The sequence below is a fragment of the Enoplosus armatus genome, chromosome 5, assembly GCF_043641665.1.
Source record: "Enoplosus armatus isolate fEnoArm2 chromosome 5, fEnoArm2.hap1, whole genome shotgun sequence".
Classification (NCBI taxonomy): domain Eukaryota; kingdom Metazoa; phylum Chordata; class Actinopteri; order Centrarchiformes; family Enoplosidae; genus Enoplosus; species Enoplosus armatus.
In genome coordinates this window covers 14,252,592-14,274,143 of record NC_092184.1, presented here as the reverse complement: position 1 = coordinate 14,274,143, position 21,552 = coordinate 14,252,592, and the positions used below count along the sequence as shown (strand labels likewise).

The window sequence follows — 21,552 nt, the reverse complement described above, 5'->3', positions numbered from 1 at the left end:
TGACATTACCAAAAAGATTCACAGACATCAGAAAATCTTTCCAAGTGCAGGCGGTGATTTACTCAGAGGATGGAGGCAGTTTGGTGTTTTCAGTAGAAACTGCCAAAGCTAAAAGGCCACACAGTGATGGACTCCAACCCACCTGCATGAGAATTAGGTTTGCAGGTGTTGGAGGGAGAAGACAATCCCCAGCAAACGTTTACCTTTTACAATTTAGCTGGATGAAACCGTGTCAGACCTGTCTGGAACCTGAGTGAATCTCCACGATGTAACGAGCACCTTGTTTAAGCTGCAACAAACACTAGCTTCCCCAACACGCTGGGTTTTCTCGTACCTCGTATAGGATTTCTGTCATCTGGATTTATCAACATTTGAAACATGTTCCTGTGGTTTTCTGGCCCATCTTCTAAGATAAATGAGTATCTACTACTATACTAGCTAGCAGAATTTGAGCAAAGTGTAATTTTAACAGCACTAACTTTTGCGCCCGAAGACTATATTCAGTATGATAAGGAAAAATGTCACATTTGTTCTGATTGGTCTCAAGTTTTGAAATTTGGTACAGATATACTTTCAGATGTTTTCACCTGCTGTATGACTAATAATAGTTATGTGCAACTTTTATCTATATGGAATATATAGATAAGAGTCCCTCACAAGTGTGTACTGAAAATAATAAAAATCCCTACATTTGTATTTGATATTCAAGGGAATTTTCTACCGTTTTAGGAAAAACAGTAGTTCCATGTGCCCAAACACTAAATATAGTCTGATAAGAAAAACTCACTTTTCTGCCAAACAGTTTGACTGATTTTGAAAACGTCTTCAGATTTGTGCTTAGGCAAGCCCAGAGAACACTTCCAAAGGAAATTCAAAATTTCAGTTGTGGGCACAAATGGGTTAATGTTATTAATTACACTTTTTTCCTGCTAGGAAGTTGATAGGTATAGAGTGGAAATATTATCTTACTGATTCTGACAGCTGGGTCAAATTGTAGGTAAATTGTAGGTTGCTGACCCAATGTAAGTCAGCAGCCTATGAGATTTTACCAGCATATACCAACAATGTCATTTTTGTGTGGGCCTACATCATGCTCAGAGCCAATATCCTCAAATATTCTGTCAAATGTCCTTGAAATATGTGGTAAACTGATAGTGACAACTTGAAACAGATATTTCTTAGTGTTTGCTAATATACCCACAACAATTACAAAACAAGATATTTTCATAATATAATGTTCTGAGAAAAACATGGTGCTGACATTTTATATACTTGACCATTTAAAAACATTTAGACGAAATCAGTTTAGGTTCTAGAGCACACATTGATTCCCCCTCTTCATGATATTTTTATGGCTGTGGACTCCTACCTTGTATCTACAGGCTGCACTGATGGAGCAGCAGCGGCCAGAAATGGGATTTAACAGCTATTTGAAGGAAAAGGCACCAGGGTGCGTAATGTTCCAATGCATGATACATCACAAGGCAGTGGAGCGCAAAAAAATTGTCCATCATCTTCGATGACTCTGTGGAGAATTCAGTAAAACGTTTCTCAAGTCATTTATCCTTTCCAGAACAGTTTCAGAAAAAGTGTACACATGAGATTTGGCTTGAAACAAGACAAAATAAACCAGATCACTGCAATAGCATAAAGATAATGAAATAGGATTCTATGAAATTCCTGTGAGGATGAAGCTGATCAAACATCCCTACAAACAGAAGTTGTCTCATGGCAAATGGCCTTTGTGGTATTTGGTACTGAGTAAAATATAGGAGTTCTTGTAAGATCAAAATCAATCACTCTCAGAGCATGTACCTTTGTCCTCAAAGTGAGAAACAATAAGCCCGTTTTCTTTCTGTGTTTTTTGGAAAGTCAACTGGAACAAAGGAAGAAATATATAATTGTAAATAGTGATAAATGAAAGTGTCACTAACATCAGTGAAATCTAAGGTGATGTCAGTGACCTTTTGGTTGAGCCGATTCCCTATAGAACATGTGCAGGCTACACATATTGATTATCCATGCGATCCCAAAAGAATCCCAAATGTGAGGTTGATTACTTACTTATGATTCCTGCAGTACTTATTTATTTATTGTTGATCCTGCTCTCCTTTATTTTAAGGGTGGCCTCTGGAGACATGGATAACTTTGTGGATGAGGATTTCAGTGTGACCGGTAACGCCAGCCATGAAACAGGACTGGAAAGACTAGAAGACAGCGAAAGCCAAGGACTCAACCACAGTGACCCCCTGGACATGTTCATAGGCATGGAGCTTCTTCTGCGTTTCAAACCTCTCTTTCTGCCTCTCTACTGCCTCATAGTGGTTGTGGCTGGTGTTGGAAACTCCTTCCTGTTGGCTTGCATAGTGGCCGACAAGAAACTCCACAATGCCACCAACTTTTTCATCGGTAACTTAGCAGCTGGAGACCTGCTGATGTGTTTGAGTTGTGTTCCGCTGACTGTGTCTTATGCCTTCGACAGCCATGGCTGGGCTTTTGGGAGACCCCTCTGCCACCTGGTCCCCTTGCTGCAATGTGCCACAGTGTTTGCGTCAGTGCTTTCACTCACTGCCATTGCTGTGGACCGCTACATTGTCGTAGGTAAGGGACTTAACTGATTAGGGGTCATTTCATACTCATGAGTACAATCTTTTTCCACTATTTGTAATATTTGAACATTTGTTTCTCTGGAAAAAATATATCAATATCAATATCAAAAAATATCAAAAAAGACACTGTGGTACACTGAGATGAATTGGCTGAAATCTACACAGACTGCACTCATTTTCACCAGGATTATTTCATTTTTCTACAAATATGAACGCATGCCATCAGAATAATTTGAAAGCTGCTGTAATAAAATAACTATTCTAAACATGGCGGTGTATGTGACCATGGTGGTTTGGAGCTTTTGTCTATGCTATGTCTGTATTTTTTTCCTTTCTTCTTCAGCTCACCCAGTACGGAGGAGGATCTCTGCATGGGGTTGTGGTGCAGTGTCTCTGGGTGTCTGGCTTTTATCTCTAGCCCTGGCTGCACCGCCGTCTCTCTACACGCGCTATCTGGACCTGCGGCCCAGCGGCATCAACCTGGTAGTGTGTGAGGAATTCTGGCCAAATAGTGGCAATCTGCGGCTGCTCTACTCCTGCTTCATTCTCATAGCCTCCTATATGATCCCGCTGCTGTCGGTCAGCGTATCCTACTGTGCCATCACCGTCAGCCTAAAACGCTATTCAGTACCTGGGGAGCCATCCAACAGCCAGCAGCGCTGGAGCCAAAGGAGGAAGAGGACTTTCTCTCTGCTGGTGGCCTCAGTGCTGGCCTTCGCCCTGTGTTGGCTGCCCCTGCAGGTGAGTCTTGGATCCAGACTATTAGATCCGAAGCTAAAGCCAAACTGCGAGCCATTCTTAGCTGGACTATCCTTCTCCATTACTCCTTATCTAACCTGTTCAGTAGAATTTGAGGAAGATGATTTAGGCTTGAGACGAAGATCAGGTTTACATTCCTCTGTAGGTATCTGCTAGCAAATAATAAACTCAACAGCAATGACCTGATAGAAAAGAGTGAAGCTTTAACTGTCCGTGAGATGATTCGGTTTTATACATCATTAACCACAGAAGCTTATCATCAGGTAATTGTGTCTACAAAACCAACATTACGTCCACAATGAGCCATGCAAAAGCCAGATTAGGATTTCATCATCATATCGAGGGGTTTACATTGCAATAGGGTTGCAGAGACCTGGGGCCCCATTTTGCAAGCACTGCCTACACTCAGATCGCAAATGGTGGTAGCATGACATTTCAAAACTGATTGTCTCATGCAAAGAGTCCTACACGGCTACAGGAGTCGCAAGTATAGCATTTGTTGTCATTAGTCAGGGGTGTGAAAATGAGCAAGAGGAAAAGTTGGCTTTAAGTTGAGTGTATTTTTCAGAATTCATTACAGATTACATGCAATTAAATATGACCAAGGCCTTAACACAAGTTTTTCCATGTCACTGTGCAGGTGCTGAACTTGTTGCTGGACCTAGACCCAGACTTCCACATCATAGGCAAGCGCTACGTAAACGTCTTACAAGTCTGCTGTCATTTAGTGGCTATGAGCTCTGCGTGTTACAACCCCTTCATCTACGCCTCACTGCACAGCAAGGTGCGCATGCACCTGAAAGGCTACCTCTGTCCTTGTCGCAGTCGTCAGAGGGGGATGATGGAGAGTGCGACATCCAGGATCTGATTTCCAACTGTTCTCGCTATGATACAGCTGCTGTAGCAGCTCCTGACATGCAGAGCCCTGTCCTTACACACAAGCTAACACCTGTACCCCTAACACCGATGTTAATGTCTGAGGTGTCCAGGAGAAAATAAGAAAACTGCTCAACATCCATTTAAACCAAGATTTCTCCATGTATTTCCAGCATTTTTCGGACTTTTGATCCTCTCTTGTACAGTGTCTCCAGAGGCAGTGCTAAATAAGGCAATTTATGACAAACAGGCGAAGAAGTAGATCCACACCAGACTGTAGTGTATTGTGATGATGAAGAAGATTAACCATCCATCGGGATCCCTGTGTTTTTCTTGGACGGCCGAGCTGCTGGCATAGACAATATGCAGATCCTGCAGCTTTAAAGAGGCCAGCAGGGGTATAAACAGATCCTCGGGCTAAGGGGCTCTGTAGCAGACTTCCTGGAGGAAGACCAGGGGTGGCTACATTAGTTACAGGGCCTGGTTATACTTAAACAGTAAACGCTTGACTACAGGGAGATGACCGAACAATGAACTCTTCTGACCAGACATGGGTTACAGAAGAAGAGGATGTGCTAAAGGCACAATGTGATTGTTTTATTTTGTCCCTGGTACTGAATGTCTGTGCTTCAAAATCAGTTATATCTGATGTATTTTGTTTTACATATGACCTACATTATATTACATGTATTATGTTGAAATACACATTAGCTGCTATTTTTAATGTTATCATGTAGTATTGATTCTGTATGATTTGGCACTGTGTGTGTCATCTGTGCACATGGATAAATAGTTTTGTGTTTGTGCACAGTTTGTGTGGACCTGGGTGGAAAAGATCAATATGTAGAGCAGTGGGAGATGAAATCTTCAGCTGATATGTCACCTTGAAACCTCTGTTTGTAAAATGTAATCAATACCAAATTCATAAAGGTGTTACCTGATGAACAAAGTCTCGGTGCTTTGGCTCTGTCTGGAAACAAGATTGACACAATGATCAACTTGATATTCAGAGCACGAACAATAAAGTCACCCATAAGCATCACTGCGCTGTCGCCCCTGCCATTCAGTTCCCATCAAGTGTGATTAACGCTTTCTTTGTTTGTCAGAGCCTGGCTATCAAGTCCATTTTTGAACATGCCTTCTGTTAAAAGACTCACCAGAGAACTGGCTAATGTGATCTTAATTACATTTAAGCAGCATTAATATTGTTCAATTAGTTATTCAGAGCTCTACCGTTTTCACTAGCTCTACCGTTTTCATTATGATTGCTGCATGATAAAAGGGATATATTTTTCTACTGTTAATGAAAGGGTTACAACAATGCATTACACACAATAAAAGTATCATCATGCAGGGCAGATTGTCCATCAACAAGCACAATCAGCCCATTCAAAAAAGCCAAAACAACATTTGTTCAGTCAGGCAAATGGCAGGAACAAAAATAGTGTCGTTTTAGTGCAAGCGAATAAGCCCCAGCTCCCCAGCCACTACTGCTGAAGCCAATAGTCACCTTTTAACAATCAGATTACTTTGCTGCCTGTTGCTTGGCAGCTGGGTTGCTCTGGCCTTTCTCTTTAAGTGAACCTTGAGACTACATTCAGCCCACTCAATTAGATTTTTCCCCTGATGCTCTTTCTGAAAGGGTCTGCAAGAGTTATAGTTTTGTTTTTAAGACGGGAGGTCAGTTGTTTGAGAGGAAGATTTCACCTTCCTCCAATGACATAATGTCACGCACAACGTCAATCCACGGTTAAAGCCCGTCTGAAATGTTTAGTATAAGCAGCTATCAAAGTTGAGGTTTGGGGGAAAAAGACATCCTTAGTTATTATCTATCAAAAGTTTAACACTCAAAATAACTTTGTGGCTGCGACTTGATCAGATCTGATTGACGGTGGTGTTAACATGAGCAAACAACCACACAACATCACATTTTGATTTCAAATATTCTTAATACATCCTGATTGGTGCATGGACCTTTTCTAACCTTTGAACTAGTGAGAAGAGCACAGAAAAAAACAGAAATACAAAAATCTCTCAAGTTAAATAACCAAAACTCTTCACACTTTGCCTTTGTTTGTGCAGATTGTGCAGTAATGTAGGACCCAATTGCTCTAAGTAAAACGCTGACGTATTGTAAGACATGAATGTATTATAAGAAATGGATACCAAACTCAAAGCAGTGATTTCATGTGAGAGTGCTTATTGTTGATAAAGGAATGGATCACCTAAACAGTGAAACAGTAAAAAAAATATTGAATGGTGACATTAAGTTTGTGTATCATTACAGTAAGTAAGGTGCTGCAGCTTTGTTTCAACCTTCTCCAAAGCTACAGAAGTGGCCAGACCCTCATCATTTTTGTCTATGAAGGCCAAAAATTAACAAAGACCAAACATCTTGGACAGTATAATCAAAGCCGAATTATTGCACTGTGGGTGTAAAAGTCCAATATTACAGTATTATTCTTCTGCCTCTCACAGGCATCAGTAACAAGCAGATGATGCCTTTATACTAAGCTGTCAGAAATCTTGTTAATGCAAGCCTGTTATAAATGCAGAGTGCACGTAAAAAACACAATATAACATGATGTTATTTTTTGCCCTTTTTGGAAAGATGAGAGCTTTTTCACGGCCACTTCAGTTGTTTGGATAAGGCTGAGAGCTGCACCAGTTAATTTGCTTCATATTACAATATATGGACATACAAGCTTTGGTGTTTCGACGACACAAGGGTGAGTGGATTCTGTTTGTATAAACAAACTAAGCTCCTTACAGTGAGGATTTAGACTTGCTTGTCCCCTGGGCTACCAGACAGATTTCACTTAAACCACCTTAAATTATGGGCTGTGGCAGAGTGAGAAGGTGTTGAAGGTGTTGTTAGATGAAAAAGAGAATATTCAAAATATACTGCAGGCAATTATTTTTGAGTAAACTGGACAATAAAATTACCACACGACTGGAAATTGTGTATTGCTGTCACAGTCATAAATTCATTGTGCAGATATCATGAAGAGCACCTGCTAATCCTTTCAAGCAATGAATCACAAATATGTTTTCTTGTTATTCAAATAAACAAAAAATGTAATATATGATATAAGTGCATTATGCTAGTTGACTAAATAAACAGTGATATACTGTCCAAAAGTTATTTTATGTGTATTTGAGTTAGTTAATGCGAAAAATGTGACTCACTATAGCATGTTGAGTTACAAAGTGGTATTACGAGACAGGCTAGCTGGTTAGCATGCTACCTTCAGTAGATTTCTCTGCAACACAATACATAGACGTATTTGATGTAACGTCAGAACTGTTACTTCTTCACATTCTGTTCATAATTTATTGTTAATGTTTTAATGTTTTAAATTAAAAATCTCACATGTAGCTCCTTTAACCTTTAGCTGCTTGATGTTCCAGTAAAGTGCAAATAAATTCGATACATAATATGAGAAATACCCTAATAAATAGGCATTATTGAAAACATACTGTACGAGAAACACAAATGTACACTTATAATTTTTTTTATATTTACGCCGTATATTTGAAAAGGTGATTTACTGTAATTTAACTGTGGTGGCCTGCATGTCTGTAGTACAGTACATAGTGGAAATGAAATATCCTGCTTATTGTTTTGCTAATGAAACGTCAAATCTAATGATAAACCACTTTGGGAGGTTCAGGAATGCATTAGGTCTTGGACAAATTGAGTTTGATTATTAAGACTTGATGTTTCATTAAAGACACACTTAATAACACAGAGAGCAGCAGGAGAACACCAGTTCATTAGAAACATTAACTGATTAATAGTGATTGTTCATTATGGTAGAAAAGAAAGATTATTTTCTACTGAGTGCTGTTTTGTATGTGTCACAATACTCAACTCAACCCTTACATAACTTCAGTCTAAGAATAGTTTGTCTACATAATGCATTCAGACCAACCCTGCATTATGAGGCTATGAGTCAGAACAGCTAATCAATGAAACCATATTGATTTCCCAAGGAGTCCGACTGCAGTATGAGTTCGCTCATTAAAAGCTGAGTGTAGAGAAAATGGATCTGTAATATCTTGGGCCTAATGCCACGGAATGATGGACCGCAGCGTCGGGACATTTCTTTAAACTTGACTGCCTTTTAACATTTGCAAATATGGAGTCGCTTTTTCAAGTAGTGCTTCTTCAAATTGCCTCAAGATTTGACTGGTAAAAGTATTGAGTTGAAATAATAGAGTGAGGGAAGGATATCTTTTGGGAGCCTTTCATGAATATTTATGAATGAGGCTTTTCTTTTTTTATTCCTCTATCTGTGACCTGATGAAAAACCAGAATCTGATGGGCAGATGGATCTTCACCAGTCGTGGCTTGTCTTAAAAGGCTGCCATTATTCTGTTTTTGTCAACAAATCCTAAAAGAGGGCCAAAATCAACAATGCATCAGACCATGTCTCGCTACTTTCCAACTTCCCTCAACTGTCTGTGGCCCACTCGTTCCTACTGAAGATGTAAATCTTGAAAGGTCACTAATATATAACTAGTATATAGTTTTAAAAAGATTAAGTAATGTAGTGTGGTTTTTAGCAAACGTTTTTAGCTAGGGGATTTACCGTTTGTCGAAATGACTCAAAATAACTATAGTGCACGTGTTCATCATAATGAAGGAAAATGTTACTCAGTGCTACTGTGTAGCTCAACTGTTTAATAGTTTCTGGACAACAATAGAGGTATATGGCACAGAGGAATAAGCTATAGCAGACACTGACTAAACAGACAATACTTGAAGGCTCAATTCATTTGTTGAAAATAAGAAAAATTTAGAATATCACCAGCCTCATCATTATCCCAGTATTTAACACTGATCAACAATGAGCTTGTACGGAACCCCGTCTCCCTAAAATAAAATCATATACAACAAATTTGCAAAAGCAAATGTGTTTTGAAAGAAAGTTGTGGCACCCAGAGTGTGTTTTTATCAAGATGATAAGGGAACATTTTAATGGAGGTATCTGTAAAGTTGCAAAAACGTATCAGCAAAATGTTCACTCATAACGTCTCATTTGTTTTCCTACAACATCTGCTCATCATGGACTGCAAAAAACATTGCCAGTCCAGGCAGCAATTACGTTTCCACTTGAGCATATTAAGCAAAACATTTTAGTGGTATATGAGCTAGTTTTCAGGACACAGGGTTGCTGTATACCACATACAGACCAAGGACTCAGCAGTATGGGCTTTTAAAGAAAGAGAACTGGCCGTCCAAACCTTGACAACCTCAGGGTTCATACTGGTTATATGCCAAGTGCTCAGCTGGTGATGTATCGATGTGATCTACAAAGAGCTCTATTGATGCATGAGAGAGCCGCTGTATGAATAATGGACAAAATATCAAAACAATAACAGCCTTAATGTCGTTGATTCACATTCTCCTTCTTTCTTTCTCTCATTCTTTACCTGCCTCAGTCTGTCTGTAGATTAGATTTCTAGAACGTGCGTCAACTTTTGCAGACATTGTGGTGAACCAAGATTGTCAGGAAACATTTCTAACACAACTTCCGCTCTCTCTCTCTGTGTCTCTATGTCTCTCCCTCTCTCTCTCTCACACAAACACACACACACACACACAGGTCTCCTCATTGCAGGCTTGCCCACTTGACACATGCAGCACACAGCTGTGCTGGATTTATGATTACCTTTATGTGCGACGGTAATGGCAAAGTGCTCAGACATATGGGCGTATCATCTGCCAGGGCCTTCCCTCCCTGTTGAAATGTATAAATGCCAACTGCAGAATGGATCATCACATATTCTGTGCACAAACTAAACAACCTGAAACCTGAGCACCAGTTCAAACCACTGGTTTATTTGGATTTACAAAAACATGTTCCACTGACGGTCAGACACCCAGGACACACAGTCATGCAAATAAATGCTTTTTATGTCATGCTTTAGAATTAATGTACCTTTAGCTATAGACGAGGGTCACACAATCACAACATCCTTGTGTAGATTGGAGGGAGAACACAAGGGCTCTTCAACTCCAGCAGTGTCCAGCCACAAAGCAGAAGCGGCTGCCACTGAAGAACTCTTGGGAGAGCAGAACATGGGAGTGCAATCCAATTACAGAGCTCTGAGATGCATGTTATTCAACCCGCTCCTCTACACTACGCAGGATATGAGGGAGAGAGAAAAAAAAAAACAGACAAAGGTGGCAATGTGATTTTCTCAAAGGATGTCTGATTGTACATGACGGGTTGATTATGGGATGTAAATACTCCTCCTACTTACTTGCTAACTCTGAAAATTAAGACATGAGTTTAAACAGCTACAGTGTGCAATTGTGTATATGTATGCACATACACACACACAACATGCCCACGAATGCACAGGTGCACTTGTCCACCCACATACAGCTTACTTTTCATATTAAATTAGTATTAAACGTCCTTCTGGTGAATGCAGTTAGAGCAAGGTCTGTATCTGTCTGTATCTGTGTCCTTTTATGCCTCCTCCAGAACAGTTTCACCTCCTCCTGGACTCCGTTACTGACCAGCACATACAGCACAGGGTCCACCACGCAGTTCAGACTGGACAGTGCCAGCGTGCATGAGAAGTAAAAGTGCATTTTTTGCTCAAACTGGCAGTAACTTCCTTGATAAAGTGAGTCACTGCTGTGGTAGAAGACTAGTGAGCGTGTGAGCAGGAGAATGTGATATGGAGCAAAGCAAATTGAGAAGATCCCAATCACCCCAAAGGACAGCAGGCGGACCTTCCTCTTAACCTGGGCATTCAGGCCGGGACTCTGGCCCACAGTGGCCAGCACCCTCCAGTAGCTCACCGCCAACACCAGCAAGGGCAGCAGGAAGCCGATGCCCACTCTGAGCAGGTTGAACAACGCCACAGGCCTCTCCATGGGGTACGTCTCATAACAACGGTCATTGTTGTTTATGTCATCATGGGCGTCTTTGAGATTGTCATTGACCAGTACCATGATGTGCAGCACCATCACTACAACATAAACAGCGGCACACTGTGCCCAGGCGTAGCGTGACGTTCGGTGGGTCTTGGAGCGGAGCGGGTAGGTGACTGCCAGGCAGCGGTCCACAGAGATACAGCAGAGCAGGTAGATGCTGATGTACATGTTGGAGTAGTAGAAGAAGCCAGCTATACTGCAGGACATAACACCAAGCTTCCAGCGGTGGTCCTGCTGGTAATAATTGATCCAAAGGGGCATGGTGAAGAGGAAAAGCATGTCGGAGATGGACAGGTTGAGCAGGAAGATGCCCAGAACGTTTTGCTGCCGCATCTGCTGCCAAATGGGGCCCAGGGTCAGCACGTTGAAGATCAAGCCAAAGATAAAAGCCAGGATGTAAACAGACATCAGGAAGTCACTGAAGGCACTCTCTCCGATTTTAACACACACTGGAGTTGAGTTTGTGGTTGTCGCTGGTGGTGTGAGTGTAACGTTCATTGTTTCTTTGGTTTCCTATCACTTGACTGGTTAGAAATTCACCTGCAATCATAAAAAAAATAAATAAATAAATAAATAAGAGTTTGTCAGTATGGCTGGGTAAAAGTGACACTGGCAACATGAACTTAGTCCTACGATACTTTAAACTCTATAGTACAACTTGGACATTTTGTATCCCCCATCCTATTTTGTGGTTCAATGAGCACAAGAGATAAAATCATTAGGTTGTCCTCTGATGTTTTGGAGTGTGAGGCAGTTTGGCTCAACAGCATATGGTGTTTGGGCAGACAGTTGAAGTTTCCCCCTGTAGAGAAGGTACAGGCTTCGTCACGCTCCCCACTGATAACAGTTTGCTCCTGCAGTACTAATAGAAACTGAAATTGTCAAAAGTCCCTCCTTATTGCCTCAACTGCTCTGTATGGAGAAAAAATGTCATGCATTTTCTTTATAAATGTCCTGGTTTCACGGAAACTGAGAGCATTAAGGAATTAATGCCCTATATCAGATGATTTAGATGCAGAAACCTTTGCTCCCAAACCCCCTAGCCGATCACATTATTTTAAGTTGCCGCTTTTTTGTTGCACTTTTTGCCCTTTTTACGTGGTCTAAGTGGCAGGCAGGGGCAGCACATACTGAACTCACAAAGAGAGCGTTTGCATTTTGTGCTTAATAGAACTTAAGTCCAATTTAATGGCGCAATAAGAATTTGTGATTCTGTGGGGACAAAATGATCTAGCAAGACCCAACCAGTTATTGCTAATTTAAATGTATCCTTACACAGACTGACTGACAGTACAATTTAATGTCTGATGTAACAGGCGTCAGTGGCTCAAGCTTCTCCCCCGGACAAGAGGGATTTACTGTGGCTTGAATAATGAGTAATGTGAACTCCATGCCCTATATGAATTAATCAATTAATCACTTCTCTCATTTATGCAGTAGATGTATGGTCAGTCCCAGTTGATCACAAAGCTGCCGGTGTGATTCCTGCCTGTTAGGCAGACACATCCTAGATATTAGTCTGTGTTGCTTCCTGTTTAAAATGTTCTGGGGCTGAAATGGCAAATAGAGGCCAAAGAAACAAAATCATCAGATCGTCAGAAAATGGGTGATAATAAAGTCACCAGTCTCTCCTTAATCTAGATCTCTTCAATAACTTCTTACAAAGACAACATATGGTTTCCATTTTTTATGTGACAAAAGCCCTTTTCTTTATACAGGTTTTTATACACTGACTAGATTTTGTTCTGTCAATTTCCTCTATCTCTGAGATATCAGCATTAGGGAATTAAACCTGTGTTCTGCATCTTTCTGGCTATTCTTCTGTATCTCAGTGGAGTTCTTTGATGTTTGTTTCCTCTCTATGTTGTGTTCTATCGCTTAGGCTTGGCCCCGGTGTGTTTATTGGCTCAGGAAGCATCTAATGCCATTATCGTCTGGACAGAGATCAGCTGTCCCATCCAAACTCAATAATGGAGAAGCCATTTAGAGCCAACTCATCTTTAGTGAATGGTAATGTGTGCCTGCACCCGTGTGTGTTTTCAAATAATGTGGTTGGGAAACTACACTGACTGTGGTATCGGAAAGTTTTGCTCATAAACCTGAAACTTTTTTTTCAAAAATATTCATAGGATGCTGTTTAGTCATCAGTCTAGCTGCTCTGACTAACCACACATTGTCTTCCCCTCTAACTAACAATGGGCCTATAAGTGCACATGCTTTCATCTCTGCTTTTTACAATCAATATTTTCTTTTACCTCCAGGCTTTCATCTTTTGGTGTATGTTTCACATGTAAAGCAATGTTTCCATTTTCTTTTGTCACATAGTCCCGGTGCATGCCTGCTTTACAGAGCTGGTCCAAGCTTCAGTCTGTCCTCTCATCCATCTGAGCCAACTATGCGTTTGTTAATATTATAAGCTGAACTAAGCCTGGTTGTTATTACACAGTCTTGTCACCAGTGAGGCTTTAAAAGAGCAAAACTTCAAGAGGGGGAATGCGCTGCATGCCAAATCTCCTTTTGCAAGCATAATGGAAAAATATGTTTTATGGTTTGCCTCCCTAATACCAAAGCTGTGTTTTAAAGCTATCACAGTCCACCTGTACAGTACGTTCCTGTGAATTTCCACTATTTTTTCTTGTCAAGCATTTCTCTGCTACACTCTCCAACCTGTTGTAGTGACCACCGCTGGGAGAAGCACAGAAAACATAAAACCCTGCAGAGAATCAACATTTCCAGCCTAATTAGTTTTTGCAACGCTGACTCAGAGACCCTCAAGCAAGACGTCTTTCCCTTGACAGCTGTCCACTGGGGACGGAAAGAAAACTAGCAAAGAAAGTGAGGCTTTCAGACTGAATTAATACCTTTAACACTTGTCTTGCTAAACATAAAAAAGAATATGTCACATTTTTAACCTTTTCACTGTTTTGAGTCTGGCATAATTTCCAGAGACCTTACATTCAGAACTGTAATCAAACATGGCCTCACCTGCTGTTTTTGATCAGAAGTGTGTCTTGATTGTAAAAGAAAGCTGTCCAGTGGGTGAAGAGTTTCAGACACATTCCAGAGCTGTTTCAGGTTTGGCAAAGTTCAGTCCAGCAGGGTCAGAGGACGAGGTTCAGAAGAGACTCTTCAGAGCTGCTGACATGCAGCCAAGCCACTACAGTCCCACATGGCACTCTGAAATGATTACTACACTAGATAATGATCGGCCAATACAACAGCTACTGAGTGCAACCGTTATTCTCTCTGATCTTTTTTCAGTTCTGGTTGAGGTTGCCGTTGACACCCACAGTTGAAATGTCAGCAAAGAGTGTGGGGAAGGGATGAGACGAAGTACAAAAAGGGGAAGACACATGTAGGAGGAGGGAGGTTTGGTTTTGCACACGTGCACAGACGTTGCAGGGGTGGGGAGAAACACTAGACTGTGATCGACCAGAAATGATGCAGATGTTAATACTCCTGAGAGAAGAAAATGAATCTTCTGTTTCTGTGTAATGTGAGAACTGTATGTAAGAGAAACTCTGTGGGCAGACAGCCACAAAAAATATAACATATCTAATCCCTGAATTCCCCATTTTACTTTCACATTGTTGTGGATCTTTTCATTGCGTAGCCAGTGTAAATGTAAATCACACTGAAGCTTTCACTTCATCATTTTTCTCCCATGATGCAGATTTAGGCTGATCACCTTCAGTATGACTCAATGAAAGAAAACTGGAGGACTTAAATGATTTACATGCTGTGAGCTCTGTACCGGGCAGCGGCATGAACTCTGTGCTTATCAGACACAGTATTTTACCCAGAACAAGCCTGTGTCAGTGCAATATCCAAGGCTCTTTTTATGTTTATGAAAAGAGTCTGTGACGGAAGCCTGTTAATGTGTTGAGTAAACATTTAAGCCAGCTGTGAATGTCATGTATTTTCCAAATGCATACCTGAGGCCCACTACAGAAATGGCTGCGTGAGGGAAAGAGGAAGATTCAAAAGAGGAAATGGTTAATAGATTTTCCCTGTGAGTGTTACAGCAAAAAATTCTAAAAGGGGCTTTCTTTCCTCACCGCACCTCATCTATCACCTTTTTTTTCTCTATCCGTCAGAGTCTGGCTCTGTGGTGGTGGATCACATTTATGATAGATTTGAAGGGTTTGATGAAAATGCAAAAGACGAATGTTGGTAAATGTGTTTGTGGGTACCTGTATCAGTTCAGCTGATGGTTTAGTTTAGCATATATTAGAAGGTGAAAGTAGAGGCTTGGCTGACAGCATATTTATATTCTAAAGTTCAGCTGAAGTTAGTATGAAACTTCAGCAGTCTGTGTTGGTCAAGTCAAGGGGGTATTTTACAGAGCTACAGCCTTTTTAGTAAAAAATACTATTTCTTTTCTGCCCAGACAGTGTTCACTTGCTGAGCTGTGGCAGGATTGTAAAAGAAAGAAACAATTTCTACTAAAAAGACTAACTTTGACAGATAACTATTCGCTTTGTCTGACTCGGACTGCAGAAGCATTTTAGCTTCAGCTGAAGGAAGGGATCCCTTACCACGCGGTATGGAGAGGGAGAAAAGTACATATGAGCTTGTGAGCATTGTTTAAAATGTGAACCTATTTATTAAATTTAGGTTGTCGTGATGTTTTACCTTCATCATTGCAAATCGTTACACCGTGAAGTTTAGATGCTCAAACTTGAAGGGAGGCATGCTGTACTACATATGACTCTCTAATGACAACGTAAGTATAACTTCAGGAGCTCTTTAGAAGGATGGATATACGGTGCAGTGCAATTATATTATTTAAAGTCTGTGCTGCATATCTGTTATTCTTAAGTGCTCCTGCTTCCTATACAACTTATTATGCTTGTTATGTTGTGAACAGTAATACATAATAATTACAACCCTTTGTATTGTATTACCATTTCCGGCTACAACAACAGTATATTGCCATAAAAACAGTGCAATATTATTATTGGCAATTTATTACCTAAGTATTACCTTTTATATGCTTGCTGATTTGATACAACACTTTCCTAAACTTCTGACTACATTGTTTTTGAAGGTAACAAATCAAACCAACTCGAATTTTGTCAAATTTATAGCAATACTGCAGTCATCTGTGGTCTCACACCCAGGCAGGTCAGTCACCTCACTTTGCTGCTTCTCCCTTTTTAAAGGTAAGCTTTTCCATGACAGAGGTTGACATTTTAAGAGCACAACTTTTAGGTGGAAATTTTGTGATAGCTCCAAGTTCAAGAGTTGAAGAAGTGTGCTGATATTTTTAAAATGACATTTGACAATGACATTTTGCATCTTCTCTTTTTTTCATTCCTAAGCGTGAAGTTGACATGTAGAAAATGAGACATATTGCTATTTTTGAAGAGAGAATAAGGCGATGTGCATATTGTTAGTTTCCCAGCAACAGCGTCCTCACTTAAACCACTGAAAGCTGAGCTTATTGTGTACTTGACCCTTGTTGTTGATGTCACAAGTTTCATTTGAAAGTAGCATAAACCTCCACCGCTACATGGAGGTTGTCCTCAACAGTAACACGACAGCACTGGTTCAAACACTTCAAAACAACCTATGTAAGTTTTATGGACAAGTGATAGTCATACAGTCATGTGACTTTGACTGACGCAGAGTGTAAGGGAGAAAACTTGATGACCAGTTAGCAACTGACAAATCAGCTGTGAGAGAAAAGAAAAAATGAATGCAGAACAAATTGGCTGGATTGTAAAATTGTTCAATTTTAATGTAAATATAATTTTACTAATCCATTTATCGATTAATAAAAATATCAATCGCTCAAAAGATAAATATGATGAAATGCAATTGTTAATCGGCACATTTAATTAACCTTTTACTACTGCTAATTGACAGTTTATTGTGTTGTTTAATATACATTTAATTAGTCACCCTAAAACCTTTATAGCTAATTTCAAGCACCAGCTTGGTCTATTTCTTTATTTTGTAAATTTGTAGGGAATGGATATTTGCATAATGGACCATGATAGTGTTTCTTTATCCTACAACAAACCATTCTGTGAATGTAATACTATGTAATATATACTTCTTAATTTTGTGATCAGGTACAATGAGAAGTATGTCATATCTCCCACTGAGTTTAATGGTGTGATGTGAAATGAGCTCTGGTACCTTTGGTTTTGCATCTGTCTGACAACCGGAATTGCTCTGCAATTTTCCAAATTGTTTTACACCGTTGATTTATTCCCTTTCGAAATGCATTATGCCTGAGTGCAAGGGCGAACTCAGCAGCTGGCATAGCCGTTTAATGGACTTGATGGCCAAACTGCAGGTCACTGGTTCTGCAGTCAGAACGGCTGATGATGAAAATGCAATCGGAATCATGTTACACAGTCACAGACTAAACATTTCCAGAGCTAATGACGTTTTTGTTTTGTGTGTTCACTGGTAGTGTGTCAGTTGATCTCAGGAAGCAAGATTACTGAGATTTATCAAGGTGACTTGATAACGACAATGAGTAAAAACCCTGAAAAACGTTACTTACTTCAGTCCGCATTCCAGATTTGGGAGGGTTGGGAAGTCTTTCTTGGCAATGTTATCAACAAACGTCATTAATGCTGGTTTCCTGTCATTTCCCCTGCAACAAAAAAACACACAAAACAGAGGAATCTACTGAGTAGTATAGGTCAATTGTTGAATTATTAACAATAAATTCAATAAACCTTTTTTAAAATGTTAACGTTTCAGTACATTTCTTTGGTCTTAAATGATAATTCTGGAGATATTCTAAATTTTTCTTATTGTAAACCAAAATAATGAATTGATCCAACTAACAAGTATCGTCTGTGTAGCCGAAGCCTGATATAGGCTATTCTTCTGTGCCATAGAGCTCCATTGTTGTCCAAAAACTATTAAAAACACATCAATGAGTACTGGGTGACATGTTCCTTCATAACTATGAACATGGCCACTGTAGTTCCTTTTGAGTCAATCCCACACGCACATTTCTGCTGCTAGAAATACTCACTAAAGCGCCAAATGTGTATTAACCCGCTGCTGAAAATAGTCCCTGACAATTCTGCGCTTTACTCCTGTCTGAGTAACATTTGCTAAAAACTACAACGACAGCTGTTTTAGGAAATGACTTTTTAAAAATTAAACTATATATTTTCCAAGCTGTTTTTAAAGTTTTCAGTATGGGAACCAATGGGCTTGGGGTTGAGAGCAAACAGGATAGGGAGTCAGAAAGTATAGAGAGACAGAACTAACCTGTTTAGGGTTAAAGGTTAGGCCTCTGAATCGACGCCCACATCTCAGATTTCTTCAGCAATACAAACAGGACGAATGATTAAATTGAAACTAAACAGCAATTTAATCTAATAATTAGTCTACTTATTTACCTTAGATTGAGCAAAACTATTCTGATTTGTTGAGTGTACACTTTCTTAGTAAACATGGAGGACAATCAATGAAAAACCTAAAGCCATTCACTAAACCCATTGCTATGGGAGAGAACACCGTACATCGCCGCTTTCAGTGGGGAACTTACATTTCTCAAGTTATCCTCCTCTTCTGACAAATTCGCAGGATTAGATGAAGCTAAATAGAGACTTCATTGCTGGTCTCTCTGATGTTTGTCTCTGTCTCTTTGGCTTGCTAAGTGAAGGGTCCCCTCTGTCACTTGCCGGTGCAAAGACAGTAGCCTGGAGATGTGGAGCTGATGGGATAGTGACAAACCTGCCTACACTTGAAAGAAATAAAAGGAGACAGAAAGAGAGAAAGAGGGCATTTGGCATTGTTTGGCAATGTTGATGGATGCAGTGTAGTAGGATCAAGGGTGCACTTTCACCAGAGTAGCTGACTGAAGTGCGCTCACCACAGAATGGAAAACAATTCTCTCTCTTCGCCTCTATAGCCGTAGGGTCCTCTTCAGTGCCACTCAGTCTGCGAGGTGTAATATATGTAAAAAAATTTCTTTGTCCTCTGACAGCTGTGAGTGGCTTTTTGTGTGTGTGCATGCTCAAATGTACATGCAAATCCATCACATCTTAAGTCCGTGTTGCATGCGTCCATATGAGAGCATCTTTATGGCATTTACCCTAATGTCAGTACGTTTAAGCAGAAATTACAGAATAATCTTCTCCAGAGAGGGACAAAATAACAGTCTGTAGAGAGTAAGAAGAGGTCCCTATTAGTTTGTCTTGCGTTATTCAAAGCATGTCTTCTGCAATAAAAAACTTAAGTGACAGTAATGGTCCTTTAGCACTGAATCATCATCATCATCATGACTGTGTGTTTTCTCTCTAGAAAGCTCCAATTTCTAGATGGCAGTCATGTACGAATGAATGCTACAATAAATAAAACATCCAAGACAAAAAAAATATTGTTCAGGGGTTTGTATTATCTGTTACCAAGGCTAGGATTATCCTTCAGACATGTCATACACAGTCTACGCATATTCGACTACTACATAAACTTACAGGTTACATGTGTGTATAATAGACCATTGTAACTACAGTATGTTTTATATTGTATCTAGATCATTGTACTTCACAGAAACATGCAACACATTGACATGACAGGTAGACAATAATCAAACAACATCCACTCTCCAAAATCTAGTTTAGTGACCCAAGCTGTCCATCTACGCACTTACTTCATAGGGAGAGGTGCTGCTCTTCTTAACAACAATACAAAAAGGAGCTGTGTTGTTTAAAAGAAGTGTCCATTTACCTGCTTAGGTGTAAAAATGCTGCCTTCAATGACAATATTTGAATCTTATATACACACACAACTGTGAGGACATGTTATTCACCATTTAAATACACAACTGCTTGACTTCAGGGATGGGAGAGAGTGGGCGACTCAACACAATAGAAGCAATTTTCACCATTCAGCATCAGTCATTGTGACTGATTTGACTGACTAATGTGTCAGCTGCAGGTAGAAATGTCCCACATGGCTGTTAAAAACCGTCTGGTCATAGCAGGTAATGAACAGCCCAAATGCTAGACTTCATTTAAACCCGCAATGACGTCTTTAATCACATATGTTTTTTAAGAGTCTATTGTGGTTAAAAGCTAGTGGTAATTACTGGAGGATTTGCTGTCACCAGATCAATACTTCCAGTTTTCACTACAGGACGTGCATTTATGGGAATGCATTTGTGAATACAGATGGGTTTGACTCCATGCCTGCAAATTAGTAATTACCAGCACAGGAAGAGAGGAAGTCTCTTGTCACTGTAAGGCCGTCCATCTCTGAAAAGAGATTGAGCCTGCCATTACTGAAGACATAAGAGGGACTGTAATTCCAGTCAGTCCATTTAAATGACACACAAATGTTAGCCGTTTCATTTTAAATATGAACTTCTATTGGTTTCGATAAACACACTTACGCTAAATTCTTATCTTGATCGCTTGTGGTGAAATGGCATTTTTAGAGAATTTTGCAGTGACAGAAATGAACATACTGCTTTCAACTTTGTCTCAGATTCTGTCTGTCGAGACGCCCCAGTTCAGCCGCACAGACGGTGTTAAATAGAGTCGAGCAGAGTCTTCATCATGAAGAGAGTTTAACATTTCAAAAGACGAAGGGGGACCAATAGCAGCAGAGGTAAATGATCAAAAGGAAGTTTTGATGGTCTCAGGCTGGAGCAGTGAAACTGGATTTTTTGCTGTAAAATTGAGTGCTGGCACACAAATGCTGTGCTGTTGAAGTCTAAACATATGATTTTTAGCAACATTAGGTCTCTTTCAGGCTCTGGGTCAACCATCCCATCCTCTCTCCCTCTCCCTACTTCTTTCCTCCCTCCTAAATGAGCTTGAGTCCTCTGTCTCTCTCTGCTCAGAGGATGCTGACCCTCTCAGTGAGGCCTTGCACGTCTGCATCCTCCACGCCTTCCTCATCGTCGGAGCCCGGCGCAGGAGGAGGAGGCACGAGGTGAGCGGGGTAAGGCAGAGTATGCTCACGGGCAAACATTTGCCAGCGGCTGTCGTCGCTCTCATGGGTGATGTAACGCCCGCCGAGTTTAGTCTCCAACTCCCGCAGGTCCAGCCATGCCTGATAGTCCTGAGAAACGAGAAGCGGGAATAAACACAGGGGTGAGGTTTCCATTTCAGGAGCCTTGAAATTAGATCAAAGTTAAATGGGCTTTTGAGTGTTTATAGCACATCATCCAGTAATCACTTTAGGTCATGTGGCTGTGTGTGCCAGTAAGAACTTGAATGACCCGGACCGTTTCCAAGGAAATTAGACTTTCATCCAAGTTAGGACTACTGTGACACTAAAGCTAGTAAATGGACGTTCTTTCAACAAAAACAACAGTGGACTTGTCTAAGCCTACAGAGAAAGCTGGCCTGTTTTTCCACTGCT

At 40.3% G+C, this 21,552-nt stretch overlaps 3 protein-coding genes across 5 annotated transcripts in view; 1 reads left to right on the top strand and 2 right to left on the bottom strand.

Moving 5' to 3' along the window:
* Window positions 1-2,138: 2,138 nt before the first annotated feature.
* On the top strand, window positions 2,139-4,236 carry LOC139285464 (prolactin-releasing peptide receptor). The gene is made up of 3 exons (XM_070906030.1): window positions 2,139-2,601; window positions 2,953-3,350; window positions 4,009-4,236. The coding sequence occupies exons 1-3, from the start codon at window positions 2,139-2,141 to the stop codon at window positions 4,234-4,236; spliced, it is 1,089 nt and encodes a 362-aa protein (XP_070762131.1).
* A 4,675-nt stretch (window positions 4,237-8,911) lies between these two features.
* On the bottom strand, window positions 8,912-11,700 carry gpr184 (G protein-coupled receptor 184). The gene has a single exon (XM_070906011.1). The coding sequence runs from the start codon at window positions 11,698-11,700 to the stop codon at window positions 10,651-10,653; it is 1,050 nt and encodes a 349-aa protein (XP_070762112.1). The 3' UTR covers window positions 8,912-10,650.
* Window positions 11,701-19,559: 7,859 nt separating this feature from the next.
* The window catches only part of prkd2 (protein kinase D2), a 33,019-nt gene continuing 31,026 nt past the window's right edge, over window positions 19,560-21,552 (bottom strand). For all 3 annotated transcript variants that reach the window (XM_070905376.1, XM_070905378.1, XM_070905377.1), the window contains one exon: window positions 19,560-21,249. In XM_070905376.1, coding sequence (XP_070761477.1) covers window positions 21,025-21,249 — 225 coding nt within the window. In that variant the 3' untranslated portion in view covers window positions 19,560-21,024. The remainder of the gene's footprint in view (window positions 21,250-21,552) is intronic.